The following is a 22,974-nucleotide window of genomic DNA, read 5'->3' on the forward strand; positions in this document are numbered from 1 at the left end:
AAAAAAAAAAAAAGGTATGCAACTTAGTAGTATTAAGTACATTCAAAGTGTTGTGCAACCATTACCACTATCCATTTTTACTTAAACTTTTTTCTTCTCTGTTCTTCAGTTTGGATATTTGCTGTCAATCTGTCTTTAAATTTGTTAACACTTTCTTTTGTCATCTCCAATCTGCTATCAAGCCCACACAGTGAATTTTAAAATTTCAGATAGTCTACATTTTTAAGTTTTAGAATTTCCATTTGTTTTTTGTTTTGTTTTGTTTGTTTGTTTTTGAGACAGGGTCTCACTCTGTTGCCCAGGCTGGAATGCAGTAGTGCAATCAATCACAGCTCACTGCAGCCTCAACCTCTTGGGCTCAAGTGATCCTCCTGCCTCAGCCCCCCAGGTAGCTGGGACTACTGGCTTATGCCACCATGCTCAGCTAATTTTTGTATTTTTTGTAGCGACAGTGTTTCACCATGTTGCTCAACTGGTCTTGAACTCCTGAGCTCTCATGATCCACCCACCTTGGCCTCTCAAAGTGCTGGAGTTACAGACATAATAGCTGCCTCAAAGCCAACATCTGGGTTACTTCAGGGCCAGTCTCCTTTAACTTCTTTCCTGAGCATGGGTCATGTTTTCCTATTTTGTGAGATGTCAAGTAATTTTGGATTGAGTTCTGGACATTGTGGAAGATATGTTGCAGAGTCTCTGGATTCTGTTATGTTCCTTTGAAGAGCATTGATTTTTTTAACATTTATTTTTTATCAGGCAGTTAACCTGGCTGGACTCAGACTCTAAAGTCTGTTTCTTCTGTGGTGGGTAGTGGATGAAATCTTGGCCTGGTTCTGTTAGCCTCAGCAGGGCTATTTGGAGTACGTCCAATATCCATGGGCTAAGGGTCAGCAAGAGATGTACTCAGACTTTTAATGTAGAATATGGGGCTCTGGCTCTTTTCTTTCTTTCTTCCTTCCTTCCTTCCTTCCTTTCTTTCTTTCTTTCTCTTTCTTTCTTTCTTTTTTTTTTTTTTTTTTTTTTTTTTTTTTTTTTTTTTTTTTTTTTTAAAGAGAGAGTCTCTCTTGCTCCCCCAGGCTGGGGTGCAGTGGTGCAATCATAGCTTCTGGGCTCCAAGGATCCTCCTACCTCAGCCTCCTGAGTAGCTGGGACTACAGGCATGTACCACTTAACCCAGCTTTTTCTTTTTTTTTTTTTTTTTTTTTTGGTAGAGACAGGGTCTCACTATGTTGCCAAAGCTAGTCTCAAACTCCTAGCCTCAAGTAATCCTCCCACCTCAGCCTCCCGAAGCAGTGGAATTATAGGCATGAGCCACCACACCCAGCCCTATCCTCTTAATCTTTAAGCCAGTTTTTTTGTTTGTTTGTTTGTTTGTTTGTTTGTTTGAGACGGAGTCTCGCTCTGTCGCCCAGGCTGGAGTGCAGTGGCCGGATCCCAGCTCACTGCAAGCTCCGCCTCCCGGGTTCACGCCATTCTCCTGCCTCAGCCTCCCGAGTAGCTGGGACTACAGGCGCCCACAACCGCGCCCGGCTAATTTTTTGTATTTTTAGTAGAGACGGGGTTTCACCGTGTTCTCAATCTCCTGACCTTGTGATCCGCCCGCCTCGGCCTCCCAAAGTGCTGGGATTACAGGCGTGAGCCACCGCACCCGGCCTTTAAGCCAGTTTTTATCTCCAATGAATAGCAATCCAAATGAGAAATTCACCCAGTGCCATTTCTTTCTTCCATTTATAGATTCCCTTCCAACTGCTACTTGTGTTTTCTCTCTAGAGTGATACTGTCCAGTAGAATTTTATTTCTTTTTTCTTTTTTCTTTTTTTTTTTTTTTTTTTTTTTTGAGACAGAATCTTGCTCTGTCGCCCAGGCTGGAGTACAGTGGCACAATCTTGGCTCACTGCAACCTCCGCCTTCTGGGTTCAAGTGAGTCTCCTGCCTCAGCCTCCTGAGTAGCTGGGACTACAGGTGCCACCACCACGCCCAGCTAATTTTTTGTATTTTTAGTAGAGACGGGGTTTCACCATGTTACCCAGGATGGTCTCGATCTCCTGACCTCATGATCCGCCCACTTCAGCCTCCTAAAGTGCTGGGATTATAGGCATGAGCCACCACACCCAGCCTCCGGTAGAATTTTTCTTTTCTTTTCTTTCTTCTTTTTTTTTTTGAGACGGATTTTCCCTCTTGTTGCCGAGGCTGGAGTGCAATGGCACGATCTTGGCTCACCGTAACCTGTGCCTCCCAGGTTCAAGCAATTCTCCTGCCTCAGCCTCCCTAGTAGCTGGAATCACAGGCATGTGCCACCACGCCCGGCTAATTTTTTTGTATTTTTAGTAAAGATGGTTTCTCCATGTTGGTCAGGCTGGTCTCAAATTCCCGACCTCAGGTGATCCGCCCACCTCGGCCTCCCAAAGTGCTGGGATAACAGGCGTGAGCCAACATACCTGGCCTAGAACTTTCTACAACGATGGAAATGTTCCATATCTGTACTGTCCAAAGTGGTAGCCACTGGCTACATGTGGCTATTGAGCATACAAATGTTGTTAGGGCAACATATTTATTAAAACCTTTTTATTTAAACCTTTTTTTTTGAGACAGGGTCTCACTCTGTTGCCCAGGTTAAAGAGTGTGGTGATGTGATCACAGCTCCCTGCAGGCTAGATCTCCCAGGCTTGTCATCCTTCCACCTCAGCCTCCTGAGTAGCTAGGACTACAGGCAGACACCACCAGGCCTTGCTGAATTTTTTTTTTTTTTTAAAGTGGAAGTAAGGTTTCACTGTGTTGTCCAGGCTGGTCTTAAACTCCTGGGCTCATGTGATCCTTCCACCTTGACCTCCCAAAGTGCTGGGGTTACAGACATGAGCCACCGCAGCCAGCCTGAATATTTTTATTTTATTTTTATTTATTTATTTTTTTTCTTTTTTGTTTTTTTTTGAGACGGAGTCTCGCTCTGCCGCCCAGGCTGGAGTGCAGTGGCTGGATCTCAGCTCACTGCAAGCTCCGCCTCCTGGGTTCACGCCATTCTCCTGCCTCAGCCTCCCGAGTAGCTGGGACTACAGGCGCCCGCCACCTCGCCTGGCTAGTTTTTTGTATTTTTTAGTAGAGACGGGGTTTCACCATGTCAGCCAGGATGGTCTCGATCTCCTGACCTCGTGATCCGCCCGTCTCGGCCTCCCAAAGTGCTGGGATTACAGGCTTGAGCCACCGCGCCCGGCCTATTTTTATTTTTTTTTTAAGAGATGGGGGTCTGTCTATGTTGTCCAGCCTGGTCTCAAATTCCTGGCCTCAAGCAATCTTCCAACTTCAGCCTGGGATTACAAGCAAAAGCCACCACACCCGGCTAATTTTATTTTATTTTATTTTATTCAGGCAGAGTCTTGCTCTGTCACCCAGGCTGGAGTGCAGTGGTGCGATCTCAGCTCACTGCAACTTCCGCCTCCCAGGTTCAAGTGATTCTCCTGCCTCAGCCTCCCGAGTAGCTGGGATTACAGGCACGTACCACCATGCCCAGCTAATTTTTTGTATTTTAGTAGAGAGGGGCTTTCACCATGTTGGCCAGGCTGGTCTCGAACTCCTGACCTCAGGTGATCTGCCCGCCTCAGCCTCCCAGAGTGCTGGGATTACAGGCGTGAGCCACAGAGACCAACCTAACTAATTTTAATGTATTTAAATTTAAATGGGCACATATAGCTAGTGGCTACCATCCTGGATATTGCAGCATTAGAGCTTTCAGATAGGTTTTGTTTTTGTTTTTTTTGAGACAGAGTCTTGCTCTGTTGCCTAGGCTGGAGTGCAGTGGTGCAGTCTCAGCTCACTGGAACCTCTGCCTCCTGGGTTCAATCCATTGTCCTGCCTCAGCTTCCCGAGTAGCTGGGACCACAGGTGCCCGCCACCATGCCCGGCTAATTTTTGTATTTTTAGTAGAGACGGGGTTTCACCATGTTGGCCAGGCTGGTCTCAAACTCCTGACCTCAGGTGATCCACCCACCTCGGCATCTCATAGTGCTGGGATTACAGGTGTGAGCCACCGCACCTGGTCCCATTCTACTTTCTGTCTGTGAATGGGATTACTCTGGAGACCTTGTATAAGTGGAATCATACAGGATTTGTCCTCTTGTGACGGGTTTATTTCATTCAACATAATGTCCTCAAGGTTTATCCATGTTGTATCTTCCTCCTCTTTTTCTTCCTTTTGTTTTGTTTTTTTGTTTGTTTTGTTTTGTTTTGTTTTGTTTTGTTTTTGAGACAGCGTTTCGCTCTTGTTGCCCAGGCTGGAGTGCAATGGTGCGATCTCGGCTCACTGCAACCTCCGCCTCCCAGGCTGAAGCGATTCTCCTGCCTCAGTCTCCCGAGTAGCTGGGATTACAGGCACATAGCACCATGCCTGGCTAATTTTTATATTTTTAGTAGAGACGGGGTTTCACCATGTTTGCTGGGATGGTCTCAATCTCCTGACCTCGTGATCTGCCCCCCTCGGCCTCCCAAAGTGCTGGGATTACAGGTGTGAGCCACCACACCCGGCCTAATAGAGACGAGGTTTCACCATGTGGTCAGGCTAGTCTCAAACTCCTGACCTCAGGTGATCCACCTGCCTCAGCCTCCCAATGTGCTGGGATTACAGGCGTGAGCCACCGCGCCTGGCCATCTTTGCTTTTTTTCCCCCATTTGCTGTTTTAAAACTTCTAGTTCAGGCCAGGCATGGTGGCTAATGCCTATAATCCCAGCACTTTGGGAGGCCGAGGGAGGTGGATCACCTGAGGTCAGGAGTTCGAGACCAGCCTGGCCATCATGGAGAAACCCTGTCAAAAAAAAAATAAAAAATAAATCTTCTAGTTCAGGCTGGCTGTGGTGGCTCATGCCTATAATCCCAGCACTTTGGGAAGCCGAGGCGGGAGGACTGCTTGAACCTAGGAGTTTGAGACTAGCCCAGGCAACATAGTGAGACCCTCCCCGCCATCTCTATAAAGAATTTTAAAATTAGGCAGGCTGGTGGCATGTGTCTGTGGTTCCAGATACTCAGGAGACTGAGGTGGGAGGATCACCTGAGCCTGGGGGGTTGAGGCTGCAGTGAGCTGTGATCATGCCACTGTAGTCCAGCCTGGGCAACAGAGCAAGACCCTATCCCAAGAAAAAAAAACAAAACTAAATACCTTCTAGTTGAAAAGGTTTTACGTGGCTGGGCGCGGTGGCTCAAGCCTGTAATCCCAGCACTTTGGGAGGCCGAGACGGGCGGATCACGAGGTCAGGAGTTCGAGACCATCCTGGCTAACACGGTGAAACCCCGTCTCTACTAAAAAATACAAAAAACTAGCCGGGCGAGGTGGCGGGCGCCTGTAGTCCCGGCTACTCGGGAGGCTGAGGCAGGAGAATGGCGTAAAAACCCGGGAGGCAGAGCTTGCAGTGAGCTGAGATCCGGCCACTGCACTCCAGCCTGGGCGACACCGCGAGACTCCGTCTCAAAAAAAAAAAAAAAAAAAAAAAGAAAAGGTTTTACGTGTCCTATTTCATAACTTGTTGTTTGGTGTACCACAGTTTTGTTAGTTCAGATCGAGAAAGACGTTTCCTAACATGACATATGCATTAGTAAGGTTTTCTTTGGAGAGGGAACTCTGTATCTGCTAGGTGTTTCTTCAACTTTCCCAAGTGTTTGGGTCAAATTTCTGCTTATGGCTGGGCGCAGTGATTCATGCCTGTAATCCCAGCACTTTGGGAGGCCAAGGCAAGAGTATCGCTTGAGCCCAGCCTGGGCAACATGGTGAAATCCCACCTCTACAAAACAGTACAAAAATTAGCTGGGCATGGTGGCATCCACCTGTATAGTCCTAGCTACTTGGGAGGCTGAGATGGGAGGATCACTTAGGCCAAGAGGCAGAGGTAGCAATAAGCCGCAATCTCACCACTGCACTCCAGCCTGAGCAACAGAGCCAGATGCTGTCTTTTAAAAAAAGAAAAAACAGGGCTGGATGCAGTGGCTCATGCCTGTAATCCCAGCACTTTGGGAAGCTAAGGCGGGTGGATCACTCGAGGCCAGGAGTTTGAGACCAGCCTGGCCAACATAGCAAAACCCCGTCTCTACTAAAAATACAAAAATTAGCTGGGCATCGTGGCATGGACCTGTAATTCCAGCTACTCAGGGTGGCTGAGGCAGTAGAATCTCTTGAACCCGAGAGGTGGAGGTTGCAGTGAGCCGAGATCACGCCACTGTGCTCCAGCCTGGGCAACAGAGCGAGACTCTGTCTCAAAAAAAAAAAAAAAAAGGAAAAGGGAAAAATAAATAAATCGGTTTATTTCTTAGCTTGCAAGGCACCTTGCTGTTAGTTCTCTCACAGTTATCTGCCCCAGGAACATAGAGACGGTTATAGATAAAAATCCTGTTACCTTGGACCTGGTAAAGGCTGCTGGACTAGGTATAGCTCACCCAGCCTCCAGCGTCCTGTTCATTATCTTGATTGAGAGGCTGATTTCATGGGTGTGTACCTATGTCAAAATGTGTTGGATCTCCTGGGTGCCGTGGCTCATGCCTGTAATCTCAGCACTTTGGGAGGCGGAGGCGGGCAGATCACCTGAGGTCAGGAGTTCAAGAGCAGGCTGGCCAACGTAGAGAAGCCTCATCTCTACTAAAAACACAAAATTAGCTGGGCATGGTGGTACGTGCCTGTAATCCCAGCTACGTGGGAGGCTGAGGCAGGAGAATTGCTTGAACCTGGAGGTGGAGCTTGCAGTGAACCTAGATCACGCCACTGCACTCCAGCCTGGGTGACAGAGCGAGACTCCATCTCAAAAAAAAAAAGTGTTGGATCTCACACTTTAAACACGTACAGCTTCTTGCCTATTGATTATACTTCCATAATGCTGTTTTTATTTTTCCTTTTTTTTTTTTTTTTTAACCAGTAATAGCCCAAGTGGGCTTCCCTCACACTCCCACACGTATACTTAATCCTGTCTCTGAGTAACAATCAGATGCTAATCCCCCACCACTACCCCTGCCCCACTACTCCACCTTTGGGGCTGGGGACTGTTCATTCTTTCCCTCCAACCCCCAGAGATCAGATCCTCTCTCCTCCCTCGGCCTTTGAGGCCTCCCTGATGGACCTCCCCTACTTGCTGTGGGATGCTGGGGGCCCCTGGAGGTCTCACCCTGGCCTGACCGTCACTTATTGGGGAGAGACTTAGAGGCCAACTTGAGTACTCCAACCTCCAGGGAGCCACGGCTGGCTCCGAAGAAAGCCCTAGGGGAGGGAGGGGATTGGCTGGGGAGGGGGCTCTGCCTAACATAGGAAGAGCAGGGGAGGCCTCTTAAATAGGGATTTTAATCTGATGCAGGACTTGAGAGGCAAGTGTGAACCGGCCCAGGGAAGAGGGTGGAGGCGTGTCGGAAAAAGAGCACTGATGCAGAGGCCTGGGGGCTTGGGCTGGTCTTGGGAATCATAGCATCTGGATGGCATGGGGCTGAGATAACCAGAGCTTGAATAGAGCTGCAGAAGAGAGATAATTCCAGAAGGGTGAGGAGGTGGAGGCCCCTCTTCTTTCCCGCAGCCAGCACTAGGCCAGAGTTGGGCGGGCACCTGCTGGGGGATCCTCATGGTCCAGTATTGGTTGTAGCTTTTGAGGGGGCTGATAGGAGAGATGGTTGCCAGGGAATGGTTCCAAGAAGGTGGAATAGGGGAGGAGGCTGAGGATACCCAGGGGACATGGCCCAGTTTACCAAGGCTCCTGAGCTGCCAGGGGCATAGATGTTAAGAAATTGCATGCGGAGGCTGGGTGTGGTGGCTTGTGTCTGTAATCCTAGCACCTTAGGAAGCTGTAGTGGGAGAATGGCTCGAGACCAGGAGTGCAAGACCAGCCTGGGCAGCATACCGAGACCCTATCTCTATAAAAAACTAATGAAAAGGAGCTGGGTGTGGTGGCATGCTCCTGTAGTCCCAGCTGTTTGGAAGGCTGAGGCGGGAGGATCACTTAAGTCCAAGAGTTCAAGGCTGCAGTGAGCTGCAGTGGTGCCACTGCACTCCAGTCTGGGCAACAGAACGAGGCCCTATCTCTTTAAGAAAGAAAAATTGTGGCCAGGCATGGTGGCTCACACCTGTAATCCCAGCACTTTGGGAGGCTGCTGTAGATGGATCACCTGAGGTCAGGAGTTCAAAACCAGCCTGGCCAGCATGGTGAAACCCTGACTCTGCTAAAAATACAAAAATGATCCAGGTGTGATGGCAAACGCCTGTAATCCTAGTTATTCGGGTGACTGAGGCAAAAGAATCGCTTGAACCCGGGAGGCAGAGGTTGCAGTGAGCCGAGATCGCGCCACTGCACTCCAGCCTGGGCAACAAAAGCGAAACTCCATCTCAAAAAAAAAAAAGAAAAATTTCATGCTGAGCGCCTAGTACCCTGAGAGCTCAGAGGGCAAATAGAAGGAGAAGCTTGCTTTTTGGGGAAACTTTAATCAGCAGAGGTAGGCCTGGGGAAGCCTCCACAGGATTCTATGAACCCTGAGCCCACTGTGGGGGCAAAGCAAGCCCCTCGTCACCCAGGGGAGCTTCTAGCCTTGACCCTGCCCCTTGTTGACTGAGTGACCTGTGATCTGTATCCAGTCACCTCTTGCTTTGAGCCTCGGGCTTCCCAGTTCCCAAGTTTCCTTTATGGGAATGTTTATGGAGATCAATCCAACCATGCCTGTTAGGGGTGGGTTATTTTTCTAGAGAGTTTGACCACCTGAGCTAATGTCCTTGCACCCTCCCACCTGTCCATCTGTCTATTCTACTCATTCATCCATGTAGCAAACATTTAGTTGGCATCTAATGTGTCCAGCCCTATCTGAAGCTCTGAGAATACAGCTGTGACTCAAACCACTTTCTTTCATGAAACTTATGCCTTGGGGTGAAGAAGGCACCCCAATGAAACAGATCAACTGGGACAAGAGGGTTGAAGGAACTACACAGGATCAGGAGACAGAATAATATGGTGGCCTCTCTGGTGGTAGTCTGAGAAGACTTCTTGGAGGAGGTGACATTTGAGCTGAGATATGAATGATGACACAGTCAGACATGTATGTGACTGTCTGGGGTGCAAACATGGTACAAGTGAGCTTGGTGAGTTGGAAGCCCAGCAAGCAGCAGTTGCTGTGGATTAAGCTGGGGAGGCAGCAGGGCCAGAATGTAGAGGGCAAGAATGTGTCCAGAAATAAGGGGCTCAGGTAAGGCGGAACCTTGGACTAGAGGTCCACCTTGGAGTCTTTGCGGGGAGTGGTACCTCAACCGGTGGCATCTCTGGTCACTAGCACCCTGTGTGAGGCCGCTGCTCATAGAGGCTCAGAGTAGAAGAGACAGGGCCATCTGGAAGGGACAGCCAGGACCTGGTGCAGAGGCAGGCTGTGGTTATCTGCAAACAGCCCCCTTCCTTCCAGAACGTCACGTGCTCCCATCTGAGCCTCTGGCCGCAGGAATCAGGTGACCCCAGGCAGCAGGCCAGGCAGCAGGGGCGGGTGAGTGAGTCAATATATGCGTGTGTGTGTGTGTGTGTGTGTGTTTTCATCTCTGGGAGGCCCAGACATCTGGGGTCTGAATTAATTGCCTTTTTCACAACCCGGGACATAGTCCTGTATTTCCAGCTAGATTGAAAGCAAAACAACACAAACCTATGTGCATAGCTCTGATCTGCTGAGCAGTCTCGGAGTCCTTGGGGATTCTGGGAAGCCGTGGGGACCAGTCCTTCTCACTCAGACCGCTGGAGGGGGGCCGGGATCCTCTGCTCATTCCCCCCAACCCACCTCCCGTGTCAGTACAAAGCCCCATTCTCTTTCTTTCCCCCAATCCAGGGCTATTTTTAGCCACTAAGAAGGATTATCAGTTTGGTTCCCAGGTGGCAGGGGCCGAGCTGGGAGTGGGGCCAGGGAGGTTTCAAACAGCAGCCAGGCTTGGGGGCGGGTGGGGTGAGGGGAGAAGAGAGACTCGAGCCAGTCACACTGGCCCTGCCACCCACGCGGTGGCTCTGCAGATGACCCCGAAGCTGCTGTCGTCCAGCCCAGCCCAAGCACATCAGCTGCAGATTTAAGGGAAGGTGGCAGAGGAAAGGAAAGCTTCCAGCAGCCTTAGACACCTCAGATGCTAGAAACCGTCCTAAGGGCTTGGAAGAACCATCTAGAAGCCTCCACAGGCCAGCACCCCTTCCTTGCAGACCACTCCCCATCCTGCCCCTGCCTCCTGTCTACTGGTAACCATCACGGTCTCTAAGCTGTTTTTTGGGGTTTGTTTTTTTCCAAAACAGGATCTGCTCTGTTGCCCAAGCTAGAGTGCAGTGGTGTGATCACAGCTCCCTGCAGCCTCAAACTCATGGGCTCAACCAGTCCTCTCACCTCAGCCTCCTGAGTAGCCAGGATTACAGGTGTATGCCACTATGCCCACCTAATTTTTAAATTTTTTGTAAAGATGGGATCTCGCTATGTTGCCCTGGCTGGTCTCCAGCTCCTGACCTTAGGCAATCCTCCCACTTCGGCCTCTCAAAGTGCTGGGTGTGAGCCACTGCACCCGGTCCTCTAAATTTTACTAGGTGTTCATTCTACCTCAGGTGCCATTCGCAACCAGTCCATGTGGAAGAGGGACGATTGTTTGTTCCATTTTACAGATGAAACTGAGGTACAGACAGGCCATGTTTCATGGCTGGTAAACGAGTGAGGCAGGAATCAGGAATCAGATCCGTTGTGATATCAGCATGGAGTGTTTATAAACTGCCTGCCTGCCCTGAGCCTCACAATAGCCTGATAGAACAAAGAGGCAATCTAGCTGTACCCATTTTTCAGATGGGACAACTGAGGCCCAGGAAGACAGAGGATGACAGGGAATGAACAGAAGAACTGGATCCAAAAGAGAAAAGCTAGAAATTGAGGAACACATCCCTCAACCTCATTTCCTCCCTTCCCTCAGGAGGAGAAGTTGAACCTTGCTGGCCTGAGGTGCCCGGTTACAGCCATACCTGAGACCCTCCCATATGCCAGACTCTGCCTCATTGCCCCAGGTGCAAGGTCTCTGAGCTGCTTAACCACCCTTCAGGGAGGGCACCTGTCCCACCAACAGGTGACGAAATTGAGGCTCCCGGGGCTTTGAAGCATTGCAGCCAGGACTCCAGCCAGTCTGCTGGACTCCAGACCCTGTTCTTTTCTCAAACCACAGCATCTTTTATTTATGCTTTAAGAGGGAGAAGAGGGAAGGGAACAGACAGAGACAGGTTGGTGAGGTTAGTGAGAGAGTAGGACCACTGGGGCCAGACCTCTGCAATCAGGGCATATCAGGTCTGAAGCTTCCTTGGAGAGCTCCTTGGTTTAGAAAATGCATCTGTTCCCCTTTCTGTTCCACTGAGGAAGGGATGGGCATGATTCAGCAGAGGACAGTGGAGTTGAGAACTGGTTATGCTTCCTTCTCCAACCCTCCCTGCAAAAACACTGGCCAGCTCCTGACATCACAGTGAATAAAACAGGGTTGGGGGAGGGTGCTTTAACAGGATCCAAAGCAAGGCAATCAGGGGCTGCTTTCAGGAGGAGGTGACAACTGAGCTGGGTTTTGAAGGATGCATACGAGTTTGCCAAACAGAGAAAGAAAGTGTTTAAGCCCTTCAGGGCAGAGATGTTGCTTGTTTTCCCCACCATTTTCTGTCTTCAGCACCCAAATACTAAATGAGTATTCTAGGCAGAGGCCAGTATTTGTAAAGGCTATGATGTGTGAAATTATATGGTCTGGTGGGAGCAGAGTATCAGCTAGTGAACTGGTGGGCATTGAAGCTGGGCACATCAGCAGAGGTGAGGCTTGAGATTGTGAGAAGCCATTGCTCCTGTGGTTCTCCCTCCTATGCTTATCATGACTTGAATGCACCAAGGTGTGCAAGGATGCATCCAAGACCCTTGGGTGAGGGGAAAACATGGAGCTGGGGGTCTGGATGCCTGGGCCTTCCGGGGACACCTAGCCCCATTCCATCTGCACCTGGGGGTCTGTCAGAAAGTTAGCAGGGTCTCTGAGAAGGCTGCACCAGTGACTCAGAAGGCTGAGGTGGGAGGATGGCTTGAACCCAGGAGTTTGAGGCTGAAGTGAGCTATGATCAGGCCACTGCACTCCAGTCTGGGTGATAAAGTGAGACCCTGTCTCAAAAAAAAAAGGTGGGGGGGATTGCAAATACCCTGCAGTGGTCATGGCTCTGGCTGTGAGGCTGAGTACAGTTGGGACCAGGAGTGCCAGCTGGCCATGAGTCCTTGAGCCCCCATGGGCACATAGGATCAAGCCAACCTTGTCTGCTAGTGAAGATGGTTTCTTTTTCTTGAGAAATCAACCACCTGGGCTGAAGTCCCCACATCTACCCAGCTGTTCATGTGTCTACTCTGGGATGCTTGGGCCTCATTGTAGGTCTAGACTAGCGGTTATCCCACACCCTTGACTGCTTGTTGGGCCACTGACTTCTAGTGCCCCTCTCCAGCCAGAGTATCCAATGCTAGCAGTTGCTCCTAATACTTCATTGATGCTTAAATGTCAGGTGCCCCATGGCATAGTACTCAGCCTGCCCTTTCATGTGCACTCTCTTCCTTTTTTTTCCCCCAAAACAGGGTCTTGTTGACCCCTTGCTGATAGATAGAGGATTCCATCTATCTTCATGGATTTCGACAGCAGCCACTCACTGACAAGTCCTACCCAGGCCTCACCCGCCGCAGGCCTGTGCCCCAAACCTGAGTAGCTCCTGCCTCTTCCACATGCCCACAGGAACGTTTTAGCTGCCCACCCCTGCACCCACAATTTGTGTTGTCTGACACTTAGCCTGACTCCTGTCCTGAAATCAGCTCACCCATTCTGGTTCATCCAGTTCTTCAGATTGGAAGGCTGACAGCTTCAGTGGCCAAGTGGGTTGAGGCTGAAGATGGAATTAAGATTGGTAATCAGCTGACTTGGAGAGGGGAGATTATCTGGGTGAACCCAGTGTCATCACAAGGGGACTAAAATGAAGGAGATGGAGGCAGGAGACACATTGTCAGAATGACGAGATGGGAGAAAGACCCAATGAGCCATTGCTGGCCCTGAAGATTGAGAAAGGGACCAGGAGCCAGAGGATGCAGGCAGCCTCTAAAGCCAGAAAAGGCAGGAAATGGCTGGGTATGGTGGCTGGAGCCTGTAGTCCCAGCTACTGAGGAGGCTGAGGCAGGAAGATGGCTTGAGCCCCGGAGATTGAGGCTGCAATGAGCTGTGATTGTGCCACTGTGTTCCAGACTGGATGACAGAGTGAGATTCCCTCCCCGCAGAAAATGTAGTCTCTTAGCAATTTTCCCGTATATACTACGTTATTAACTAAAATCATCATCGTATACAGTAGATCTCTTGGACTTACTACTCCTGCTAACTGAAAATTTCATATCCTTTGACCGATACCTTGACAATTTCCTCTCCCAACCCTTCTCTGGCTCCACTTTGGAAAGCGTTTGGCTCTTGGGGGGGCCCACCTCTAAAATGTCTCTGGAATCTATCCCCTTATCTCTACCTCATCTCACCGGCGCACACCAGAGTACCCTCTTCTGGCCTCCAAAATGCTACGCCCTGCATGGCAACCAACACCGTGAGGATCCCTGCATTATTCAAAATAGAACCAACGGCAGTGGAACCCCCACATTCACCTGGTGGGAGTGTAAAATGGTGCAGTCTCACCCTGGAAAGCAGTTTGCCCACCTCAGCCTCCCAAAGTGCTGGGATTACAGGGGTGAGCCACCACGACCGGCTGCCCCCCAGGCTGGTCTTGAACTCTTGTCTTCAAGCAGTTCTTCTGCCTCAGTCTCCCAAAGTGCTGGAATTACAGGCATGAGCCACTGCACCTGGGTCTATTATTTTATTTGTATATTTTTATTTTTTATTTACTCTGTTTTTGGAGACAGGTATCACTCTGTCATTCAGGCTGGAGTAAGGTGGCATGATCACAGCTCATTGCAGCCCTGAACTCCTGGGCTTTAAGCGATCCTCCTGCCTCTGCCTCATGAGTAGCTGGGATTATGGCCACATGCCACCATGCCTGGCTAATTTTTATATTTTTTGTAGAGACAGAGTTTCACTGTGATGTCCAGACTGGTCTCAAACCCCTGGGCTCAAGCAATCCTCCTGTCTCAGCCTCCTAAACACTGGGGTTATGGTATTTTTATTTTTATTTATTTTATTTTTGAGACGGAGTCTTGCTCTGTCACCCAGGCTGGAGTGCAATGGCATGATCTTGGCTCACTGCAGCCTCCGCCTCCCGGGTTCAAGCGATTCTCCTGTCTCAGCCTCCTGAGTAGCTGGGATTACAGGCGCCCGCCACCATGCCTGGCTAATTTTTGTATTTTTAGTAGAGATGGGGTTTCACCATGCTGGCCAGGCTGGTCTCAAACTCCTGATCTCAAGTGATCCACCCACCTTGGCCTCCTGAAGTGCTGGGATTACAGGCGTGAGCCACCGTGCTCAGCCTGTTTTTATTTCGTAACATGGCAAGGTTGCCATGAAGAACTGACAAAACTAAGCTATGGTGACAAAAGAAAAGGTAGTGGGGGTCAGGGCAAGGTGGCTCATGCCTATAATCCCAGCAATTTGGGAGGCTGAGCGGGGAGGATTGCTTGAGCCCAGGAGGTCAAGTCTGCGGTAAGCTGTGATTGCACCACTCTACTCCAGCCTGGGCCACAGAGTGAGACCCTGTCTCAACAACAAAAAAAAATTGGAATGGAATGGGTGTTACCTTTGGGTGACAGGACAGTGGTGGAGGTTGACTGGGAAGAGGCGAGAAGGAAGTTTCTAGAGGGAATATTTGTGATGGGAGATTGGATTAGCCAGGTATATAGTTTTGTACAAACTCAGTGACTATACCCTTAAGATGTGTGCAGGCCAGGTGCAGTGGCTCATGCCTGTAATCCCAACACTTCAGGAGGCCAAGGTGGGAGGATCGCTTGGCCAGGAGTTTGAGACCAGCCTGGGCAACATAGGGAGACCCTCTCTTTACACAAAAATTTTAAAAATTAGCCAGTCATGGTGGTGCGTGCCTATGGTCCTGGCAGTGCGGGGGTTGACATGAAAAGACCACCTGAGTCCAGGAGGTCAAGGCTTCAGGGAGCCATGGTCTCTGCACTCCAGCCTGGGTCACAGAGTGAGACCCTGTCTAAAACAAAAAGCCTGCATTTCACTTGGGTACATTTTACCTTGAAAGGAAAAACCCATAAGCAAATATTGAACGCTAGTTAATGATCTGTGTGCTGACATGTGTAGGGGTGATGTGGCCTGAGGTCAGCTGCCTACTTTGAAATACGTCGGGAATAACCAGATAGACTGATGGGTGGGTAGAGGGATGGACAGGCAGAGGCAGATGGGTGATGGAATAAATAGAACGGAATGCAAAGGGGAGAATGTAGTGGTGGGAATACAGGTATTCACTGTAAAATTCTTTCAACTTTTCCGTAGGTTTGAAATGTTTGTTATAAAATGTTGGGGGAAGGCCAGGCGTGGTGGCTCGTGCCTGTAATCCCAGCACTTTGGGAGGCTGAGGCAGGCAGATTACTTGAGGTCAGGAGTTTGAGACCAGCCTGGCCGACATAACGAAACCCCATCTCTACTAAAAATACAAAAATTAGCCAGGTGTGGTGGTGTAATCCCAGCTACTTGGGAGGCTGAGGCACAAGAATTGCTTGAACCTGCAAGGTGGAGGTTGCAGTGAGCTGAGATCACGCCACTGCACTCCAGACTGGGCAGCAGAGTGAGACTTCATCTCAAAATAAAATGTTGGGGGAAATAATCCAGATTCTTCCCTGTGGCCCCCATGCCTTGCAGGCTCTGTGCTGCCCCTCATCACCTACCTGCCCTCCTCTCCTCCCTCTCTCCCCCCTCGCTCACTCTGTACCAGCCACACGGGCCTCCTCGCTGTTCCTCCGACAATGCCAGGCAAGGTCCTGCCTCAGAGCCCTTGCACCTGCTGGGTATTTATCTAGAAAACCTCTCCCCTAGCCCCACTTTCTTGTGTGCAAACCCACAACCTTCTCTTCTTTTTTTTGTTTTTCCCAAACGCAGGGTCTTGCTTTGTCCTCCAGGTTGGAGTACAGTGGTGTGATTATAGCTCCCTGCAGCCTCGAACTCCTGGGCTCGAGTCGGACTCCCACCTCAGCCTCCTGAAGAGCTAGAACTACAGATACCTGACTACAGATGCCACCACACCTGACTGCTTTTTAAATTTTTTGTAGAGACAGAGTCTCGCTATGTTGCCCAGTCTGGTCTTGAACTCCTGGGCTCAAGCAATTCACCTGCCTCGACCTCACAAAGTGTTGGGATTACAGGTATGAGCCACTGTGCCTGGCCTGACCTCCTCATCTTTGGTTTTTTGTTTTTTGTTTTTTCCGAGATGGAGTCTCACTTTGTCGCCCAGTCTGGAGTGCAGTGACATGATCTCGACTCGCTGCAACCTCTGCCTCCCAGGTTCAAGTGATTCCTCTGCCTCAGCCTCCCAAGTAGCTGGGGTTACAGGCACGTACCACCACGCCTGGCTAATTATTTTTGTATTTTTAATGGAGACGAGGTTTCACCATGTGGGCCAGGCTGGTCTTGAACTCCTGACCTCAGGTGATCCACCTGCTTCAGCCTCCCAAAGTGTGGGATTACAGGCATGAGCCACCGGGCCTGGCCTGACCTCTTCATCTTTAAATCCCAGCTCAGATGGTGCCTCCTTAGAGAGCCTCTTCTTGATCACATTTAAAATCATGCCACTCTGTTTTCTACTCGGCCCCGTTACACTTTCATATTTCATTCATTTGTGAATCTGTTTACTTGTTTATTGGCTGCCTTCTCTGTTGGTCTATGAACTGGGCAGGAATGTGTTGGCATTGTTCCCCTGCTGTGTCGCCAAGGCCCAGCCCTGACCTGGCACGTACAAGTCAGTTGGAGAACATCTCTTGCCTGGGTGGGTGGGTGGACGGACGGACAGATGCATAGATGCAAGGACAGATGGATAAATGGATGGATAGAAGGGTAGATGGAAGAATAGAGGGACAGAAGAATAGGTGGGTGGAAGGATACACAGGTGAGTGATGAGTGGATAGACAGATGTTTAGATGGGTGGACAGATAGATGGGTAGATAGACAGATTTTTGGATCGGTGGATGGAAAATTGGGTGGATAGATGATGGACAGATGTTTGGGTGGGTGGATGGATGATGGGTGGTTTGGATGGGTGAACGGATGGATGAACGGGTAGGTGGACAGATGTTTGGATGGGTGGACGGGTGGATGGATGAATGGGTAGGTGGATAGATGACGGTTGGATGGACAGATGTTTGGATGGGTGGACAGAGGGATGGATGGATGGATGAATGGGTAGGTGGATGGATGGACGATGAATGGGTGGGTGGACAGATGGATGGATAGTGGATAGATGGATGAGTGGATAGGTGGATGATGGGTGGATGGACAGATGTTTTGATGAACAGATTGATGGATGGGTGGGTGGACAGATAAATGAATGAATGAACAAACTTTTGAGTGGGAACCACTGTGGTAGGCCGGACCCTCGGCTCAAGATCTCAGGAAAGGGAGCAGCTCTTTGGGCTCCTCAGGCAGGCTGGGACATGCTGGCTAGAGCTGCCCCACCTTGACTGCCACTCCGTTATCCGGCAAGCTCAGTCATGCGATAGGCTCTCTTACCCACTTGCTTTGTGGGCTCTGGGACAGCAAGCGAGACCCCTGAAATTCCCATCTAGAGGGGAGTCTACCTTCCAAAGATGGCCAGGAAAGGAACTCTGGATGATTTTTTTTTTTTTTTTTTTGAGACAGTCCTGCTCTGCCACCTAGGCGGGAGTGCAATGGCGCGATCTCGGCTCACTGCAACCTCCGCCTCCCAAGTTCAAGCAGTTCTCTGCCTCAGCCTCCCGAGTAGCTGGGACTACAAGTGCACACCACTATGCCTGGCTAACTTTTGTATTTTTCATAGAGACAGGGTTTCACCGTGTTGGCCAGGCTGGTCTTGAACTCCTGACCTCGTGATCCACCTGCCTCGGCCTCCCAAAGTGCTGGGAGTGAGCCACCATGCCCAGCCTCTGGATTTCTTTAAATCCTTCATCTTTGGGGGCTGCTTCAGAGGCAGCTTCCTGCAGTGGAAAGAAACCTTCCTGGACATTTGAGGACTCAAGTTTTTTTTTGTTTGTTTTTGTTTTTTTTTGAGACAGAGTTTTGCTCTGTTGCCCAGGCTGGAGTGCAGTGGCATGATCTCGGCTCACTGCAACCTCCTCCTCCCAGTTTCAAGTGATTCTCCTGCCTCCCGAGTAACTGGGATTATAGGCGCCTGCCACCATGTCTGGCTAATTTTTGCATTTTTAGTAAAGATGGAGTTTTGCCATGTTGGCCAGGCTGGTCTCAAACTCCTGACCTCAAGGGATCTGCCCACCTCAGCCTCCCACAGGGCTGGGATTACAGGCATGAGCCATGGTGCCCAACCACCACTCCCTTGACTTCTGGCTACCATCTTGGCATCAGTTAAGTGCAGAATAATAACTATTATTTTTGGGCTGTGTTATTACTCTTGTTAAAAATCAGTAGGCCAAGCACTGTAGGTTGAGAAGCCTGGGTATTACTGTCTCTGTTTTATTTTTGAGACGGAGTCTCGCTCTGTCACCCAGGCTGGAGTGCAATGGCACGATCTTGGCTCACTGCAACCTCCGCCTCCCGGGTTCAAGCCATTCTCCTGCCTCAGCCTCCTGAGTAGCTGGGACTACAGGTGCCCGCCACCACGCCCAGCTCATTTTTGTATTTTTAGTAGAGACAGGGTTTCGCCACATTGGTCAGGCTGGTCTTGAACTCCTGGCCTCGTGACCCACCTGCCTTGGCCTCCCAAAGTGCTGGGATTACAGGTGTGAGCAACTGCGCCCGGCCTACTACTGTGTTTTACAGATGAACTTGAGGTTCTGAGGGGTCAAGTCATTTGCCTGAGGACACACAGCCCAACTCTGCCTTTAACACTGACCAGGCAAGGGAGGGCAGGGGTGATGAGAATGGAGTGGTGGCTAAAGCCCCACTCTTCTGGAGCCAGAGGATAGTTCCAAAGTCCTAGGCAAGGGGAGTTCCATCTTCCAGTCCCGCCTCCTGGTTGTCAGCTGCGCTGATAACGGCCCAAGTAGGAGTTGTGAGGCTCCAGCCTCACGCCCCACTTGCCCCACCCATTCTGCTTGCAGACCTCCCAGCTAACTGGAACCTGTGTCCACAGAATGCTGTCCAGTTTCAACGAGTGGCTTTGGCAGCACAGGTTCTGGTTACCACCCAATGTCACATGGGCAGAGCTGGAAGACCGGGATGGCCGTGTCTACCCCCACCCCCAGGACATGCTGGCAGCCCTACCCCTGGCACTGGTCCTCCTGGCCATGCGCCTCGCCTTTGAGAGGTGAGTGTCTGCCCTGCCGCAACCCATCGCCCCCACAGTCACGCCAGTATGTGCTCGTGCCCTGTGTGCAATTTGCCATTGCAGCATGTCCCGAGTGGAAGCTGGCTTTGCACCAAAGTGCTTTTCCCAGCTCCAGCCTGCCCCTAGCCCCCAACACCCACAATTCTGGCCTCTGATTGCTGGTTTATAGGAACACTGCCTGCAGTTCAGGGCTGGGTGTGCCAGCATCTTCATAAAACAGGGATGGGAGGCCGGGCACCGTGGCTCACGCCTGTAATCCCAACACTTTGAGAGGCTGAGGCGGGCGGATCACTTCAAGTCAGGAGTTCAAGACCAGCCTGGCCAACATGGTGAAACCCCGTCTGTGCTAAAAATACAAAAATTAGCTGAGCACACACCTGTAATCCCAACTCCTCAGGAGGCTGAGGCAGGAGAATCGCCTGAACCTGGGAGGCGGAGGTTGCAGTGAGCCAAGATCGTGCCACTGCACTTCAGCCTGGGCAACAGAGTGAGACTCCACCTTAAAAAAAACGGCAAATGTGAGCTGGGGGTGTATCTCATCCCAAAGGCATCCCAGGGCCTCTGTGAAGGACAGTGGGGTGGGCGGAGGGTTTTCCAGTTTCAAATGCAGGGGTTTTAGCCCTTTAAAAAAAAAAAAATTGAATCTAGGCCAGGCGTGGTAGCTGATGCCCGTAATGTCAGCAATTTGGGAGGCTGAGGCGGGTGGATCGCTTGAGTCCAGGAGTTCAAGACCAGACTGGGCAACGTGGTGAAACCTTGTCTCGATTAAAAAAAAATACAGGCCGGGTGCAGTGGCTCAAGCCTGTAATCCCAGCACTTTGGGAGGCTGAGATGGGCGGATCACGAGGTCAGGAGATGGAGACCATCCTGGCTAACACGGTGAAACCCCATCTCTACTAAAAAAAAAAAAAAAAAAAAAATACAAAAAACTGGCCAGGCGAGGTGGCGGGCGCCTGTAGTCCCAACTACTTGGGAGGCTGAGGCAGGAGAATGGCGTAAACCCGGGAAGCAGAGCTTGCAGGGAGCTGAGATCCAGCCACTGCACTCCAGCCTGGGTGACAGACCGAGACTCCATCTCAAAAAAAAAAATATATATATATATATACGAAAATTAGGCTGGGTACAGTGGCTCACATCTATAATCCCAACACTTCAGGAGGCCAGAGCAGGCAGATCACAAGGTCAGAAGTTCGAGACCAGCCCAACCAGCATGGTGAAACCCTGTCTCTACTAAAAGTACAAAAAATTAGCTGGGTGTGGTGGTGCACACCTGTAGTCCCAGCTACCCAGGAGGCTGAGGCAGGAGGATTGCTTGAACCCAGGAGACAGAGGTTGGATTGAGCCGAGATCATTCATGCTACTGCACTGCAGCCTGGGCGACAAGAGGGAAACTCCATCTCAAAAGAAAAAGCCTCAGCCCCACCAGTAGCTGGGACTACAGGCATGTGCCACCACGCCTGGCTAATTTTTTTTGAGACAGAGCTCTTTCACCTTGGCTGGAGTGCAGTGGCACAATCTCAGTTCACTGCAACCTCTGCCTCCCGGGTTCAAGCGATTCTCTGACCTCAGCCTCACAAGTAACTGGGATTACAGGCATGTGCCACCATACCTAATTTTTGTATTTTTAGTAGAAACAGGGTTTTGCCATGTTGGCCAGGGTGGTCTCAAACTCCTGACATCAGGTGATCTGCCTGCCTTGGCCTCCCAAAGTGCTGGGATTACAGGCAAGTGACACCACAACTCAGCTAACTTTTTTTTAGTACAGATGAGGTCTCACCATGTTACTCAGGCTGGTCTTGAACTCTTGAGTTCAAGCGATCCTCCCACCCTCCACCTCCAAAAGGAGACCCTGCCTCTTAAAACAAAAACCAGAATCCTGAGTTCAAATTTCAGGTCTTCCGCCTGCCCACAGTGTCACGTCGGGCATATCTCTGAGCCTCAGTTTACCCATTACGACAATGGGGACTAAGTTAGGGTTAGGTGAGCCAGTGTATAACATGGACTTGGCCCCATGCTTAGCAGATAAGCGCTCATTAAGCATCTGCCCTTTCTCTCCGCATCATGATTTAGTCTGCAATGAGTTCCTTGCTAGGCGGCTCTGAGCCTTTCCCCAAATGAGGGATGACGTTGGGATGGATGGTGGATATAAAATTTGGTCCCCATCTGTGGTGTTGGCGCGCCCTCTTGTGGGCAATATGTTGGTTGACCAGGGTCCCTGATCTCCAAGTCTTTACCCTGGAAGGGGGATGCTGGGAGGAGGGGTTTGGAGTGGGAACAGCCCCTGCCCCTACCCCTGCCCCTGCCCGTGGGGAGCCCTTAGCCTGGCGGGGGGTCAGGCCAGGACCCAGGCCACAGTGAGACAGGCAGTGAAGAGACTCTTATCCCTGGTTTGGAATTGGGCAAGGGTACCTGTGTACCCCCAAGAGCTGGTCTGCACACCCTCACCCAGCAGACACATCACAGGTCCAAGTGCCTTTTTTTTTTTTTTTTTTTTTTGAGATGGAGACTCGCTCTGTCGCCCAGGCTGTGACGCCATCCTGGCTCACTGCAACCTCCACCTCCAGGTTCAATTAATTCTCCTGCCTCAGCCTCCCGCATAGCTGGGATTACAGGCACACGCCACCACACCCAGATGATTTTGTATTTTTAGTAGAGACAAGGTTTCACCATATTGGTTACACTGGTCTCAAACTTCTGACCTCACGTGAGCCAGCTGCCTTTCTTATGTTTGGTCTAACGCAGCAGCCAGGCTACCCCTCCAGGGCCCCAGGGGATGAGGCCAGGAATAAGTGGAAAATCGAGTCCTGCCTCACGAGCCTTTCTGACTCTGGGCCTCCAAACCCTCTGAGCAGATGGAGAAGACAGACCCCAAGTCTTACACACCCTGCCATGTGCCGGCTGTGCCCTCTGTGCCCCTCTGAGACTTGGTTTACCCACTGATAGCATGTCTGCCCCCGCACATGCAGTCAGTCCTGTCTCTTCACCTGGGCCGATGGGCTGTGTCTCCCTTGCACCAGATTCATTGGCCTGCCCCTGAGCCAGTGGCTGGGTGTGAGGGATCAGACCAGGAGGCAGGTGAAGCCCAATGCCACGCTGGAGAAACACTTCCTCACGGAAGGGCACAGGCCCAAGGAGGTGAGAGCCCGCCCCCCCCACCCCCCGTGCCCTGCGACCGGCACTACTGCCCTGGGGGTGGCGCCTGCGGGTGGTGTGTGGCCCATTTGTTGAGGCAGAAGAAGCCAAGGTAGCTTCAGACACCCCCGCAATGCCCCCACTTTCCACTCTTCATCCCCGATTCCTTGGGAAATGAGCCCTGCCCCGCTAGCCTCCCTGGGAAATGAGGACCCACCCCCTCCAGCCTCCCTGAGAGATGGAGCCCCATCCATACCAGTCTTACTAGGAAATGGGCCCCACCCCTCCCAGCATCCCTGGGAGATAGAGCCCCGCCCCTCCAGCCTCCCTGGGAGATTGGGCCCCACCCCTCCAACCTCCCTTGAAGATGGGGTCCCGCTCCTTCCAGCCTCCCTGGAAGATGGAGGCCTGCCCCTCCAGCCTCCCTGGGAGATGGCGCCCCGC

General features: G+C 50.9%; 1 protein-coding gene and 3 long non-coding RNA genes across 14 annotated transcripts in view; 3 read left to right on the forward strand and 1 right to left on the reverse strand.

The window, feature by feature from the left end:
- CERS4 (ceramide synthase 4) overlaps positions 1–22,974 on the forward strand; it is a 51,075-nt gene that overhangs the window by 19,730 nt on the left and 8,371 nt on the right. For 6 of the 11 annotated variants that reach the window (XM_077979839.1, XM_015122718.3, XM_015122720.3 and 3 more), the window contains 2 exons: positions 19,204–19,377; positions 22,416–22,533. In XM_077979839.1, coding sequence (XP_077835965.1) covers positions 19,205–19,377; positions 22,416–22,533 — 291 coding nt within the window. In that variant the 5' untranslated portion in view covers position 19,204. Of the gene's footprint in view, positions 1–9,393; positions 9,467–10,248; positions 10,366–18,836; positions 19,378–22,415; positions 22,534–22,974 lie in introns of those variants that run through there. The other 5 variants (XM_015122719.3, XM_077979835.1, XM_077979838.1 and 2 more) reach the window with 4 other exon arrangements.
- LOC144337064 (uncharacterized) lies at positions 1,175–5,477 on the forward strand. Its single transcript, XR_013409696.1, has 3 exons — positions 1,175–1,346; positions 1,662–2,271; positions 4,977–5,477. It is a non-coding gene; the product is annotated as an uncharacterized LOC144337064 (long non-coding RNA).
- LOC144337071 (uncharacterized) lies at positions 3,898–5,478 on the reverse strand. The gene is made up of 2 exons (XR_013409703.1): positions 5,348–5,478; positions 3,898–4,312 (listed from the first exon to the last, which is right to left on the reverse strand). It is a non-coding gene; the product is annotated as an uncharacterized LOC144337071 (long non-coding RNA).
- Positions 6,994–8,350, forward strand: LOC144337065 (uncharacterized). The gene is made up of 2 exons (XR_013409697.1): positions 6,994–7,493; positions 7,655–8,350. It is a non-coding gene; the product is annotated as an uncharacterized LOC144337065 (long non-coding RNA).

Source organism: Macaca mulatta, chromosome 19 (assembly GCF_049350105.2).
Source record: "Macaca mulatta isolate MMU2019108-1 chromosome 19, T2T-MMU8v2.0, whole genome shotgun sequence".
In the NCBI taxonomy this organism is placed as follows: domain Eukaryota; kingdom Metazoa; phylum Chordata; class Mammalia; order Primates; family Cercopithecidae; genus Macaca; species Macaca mulatta.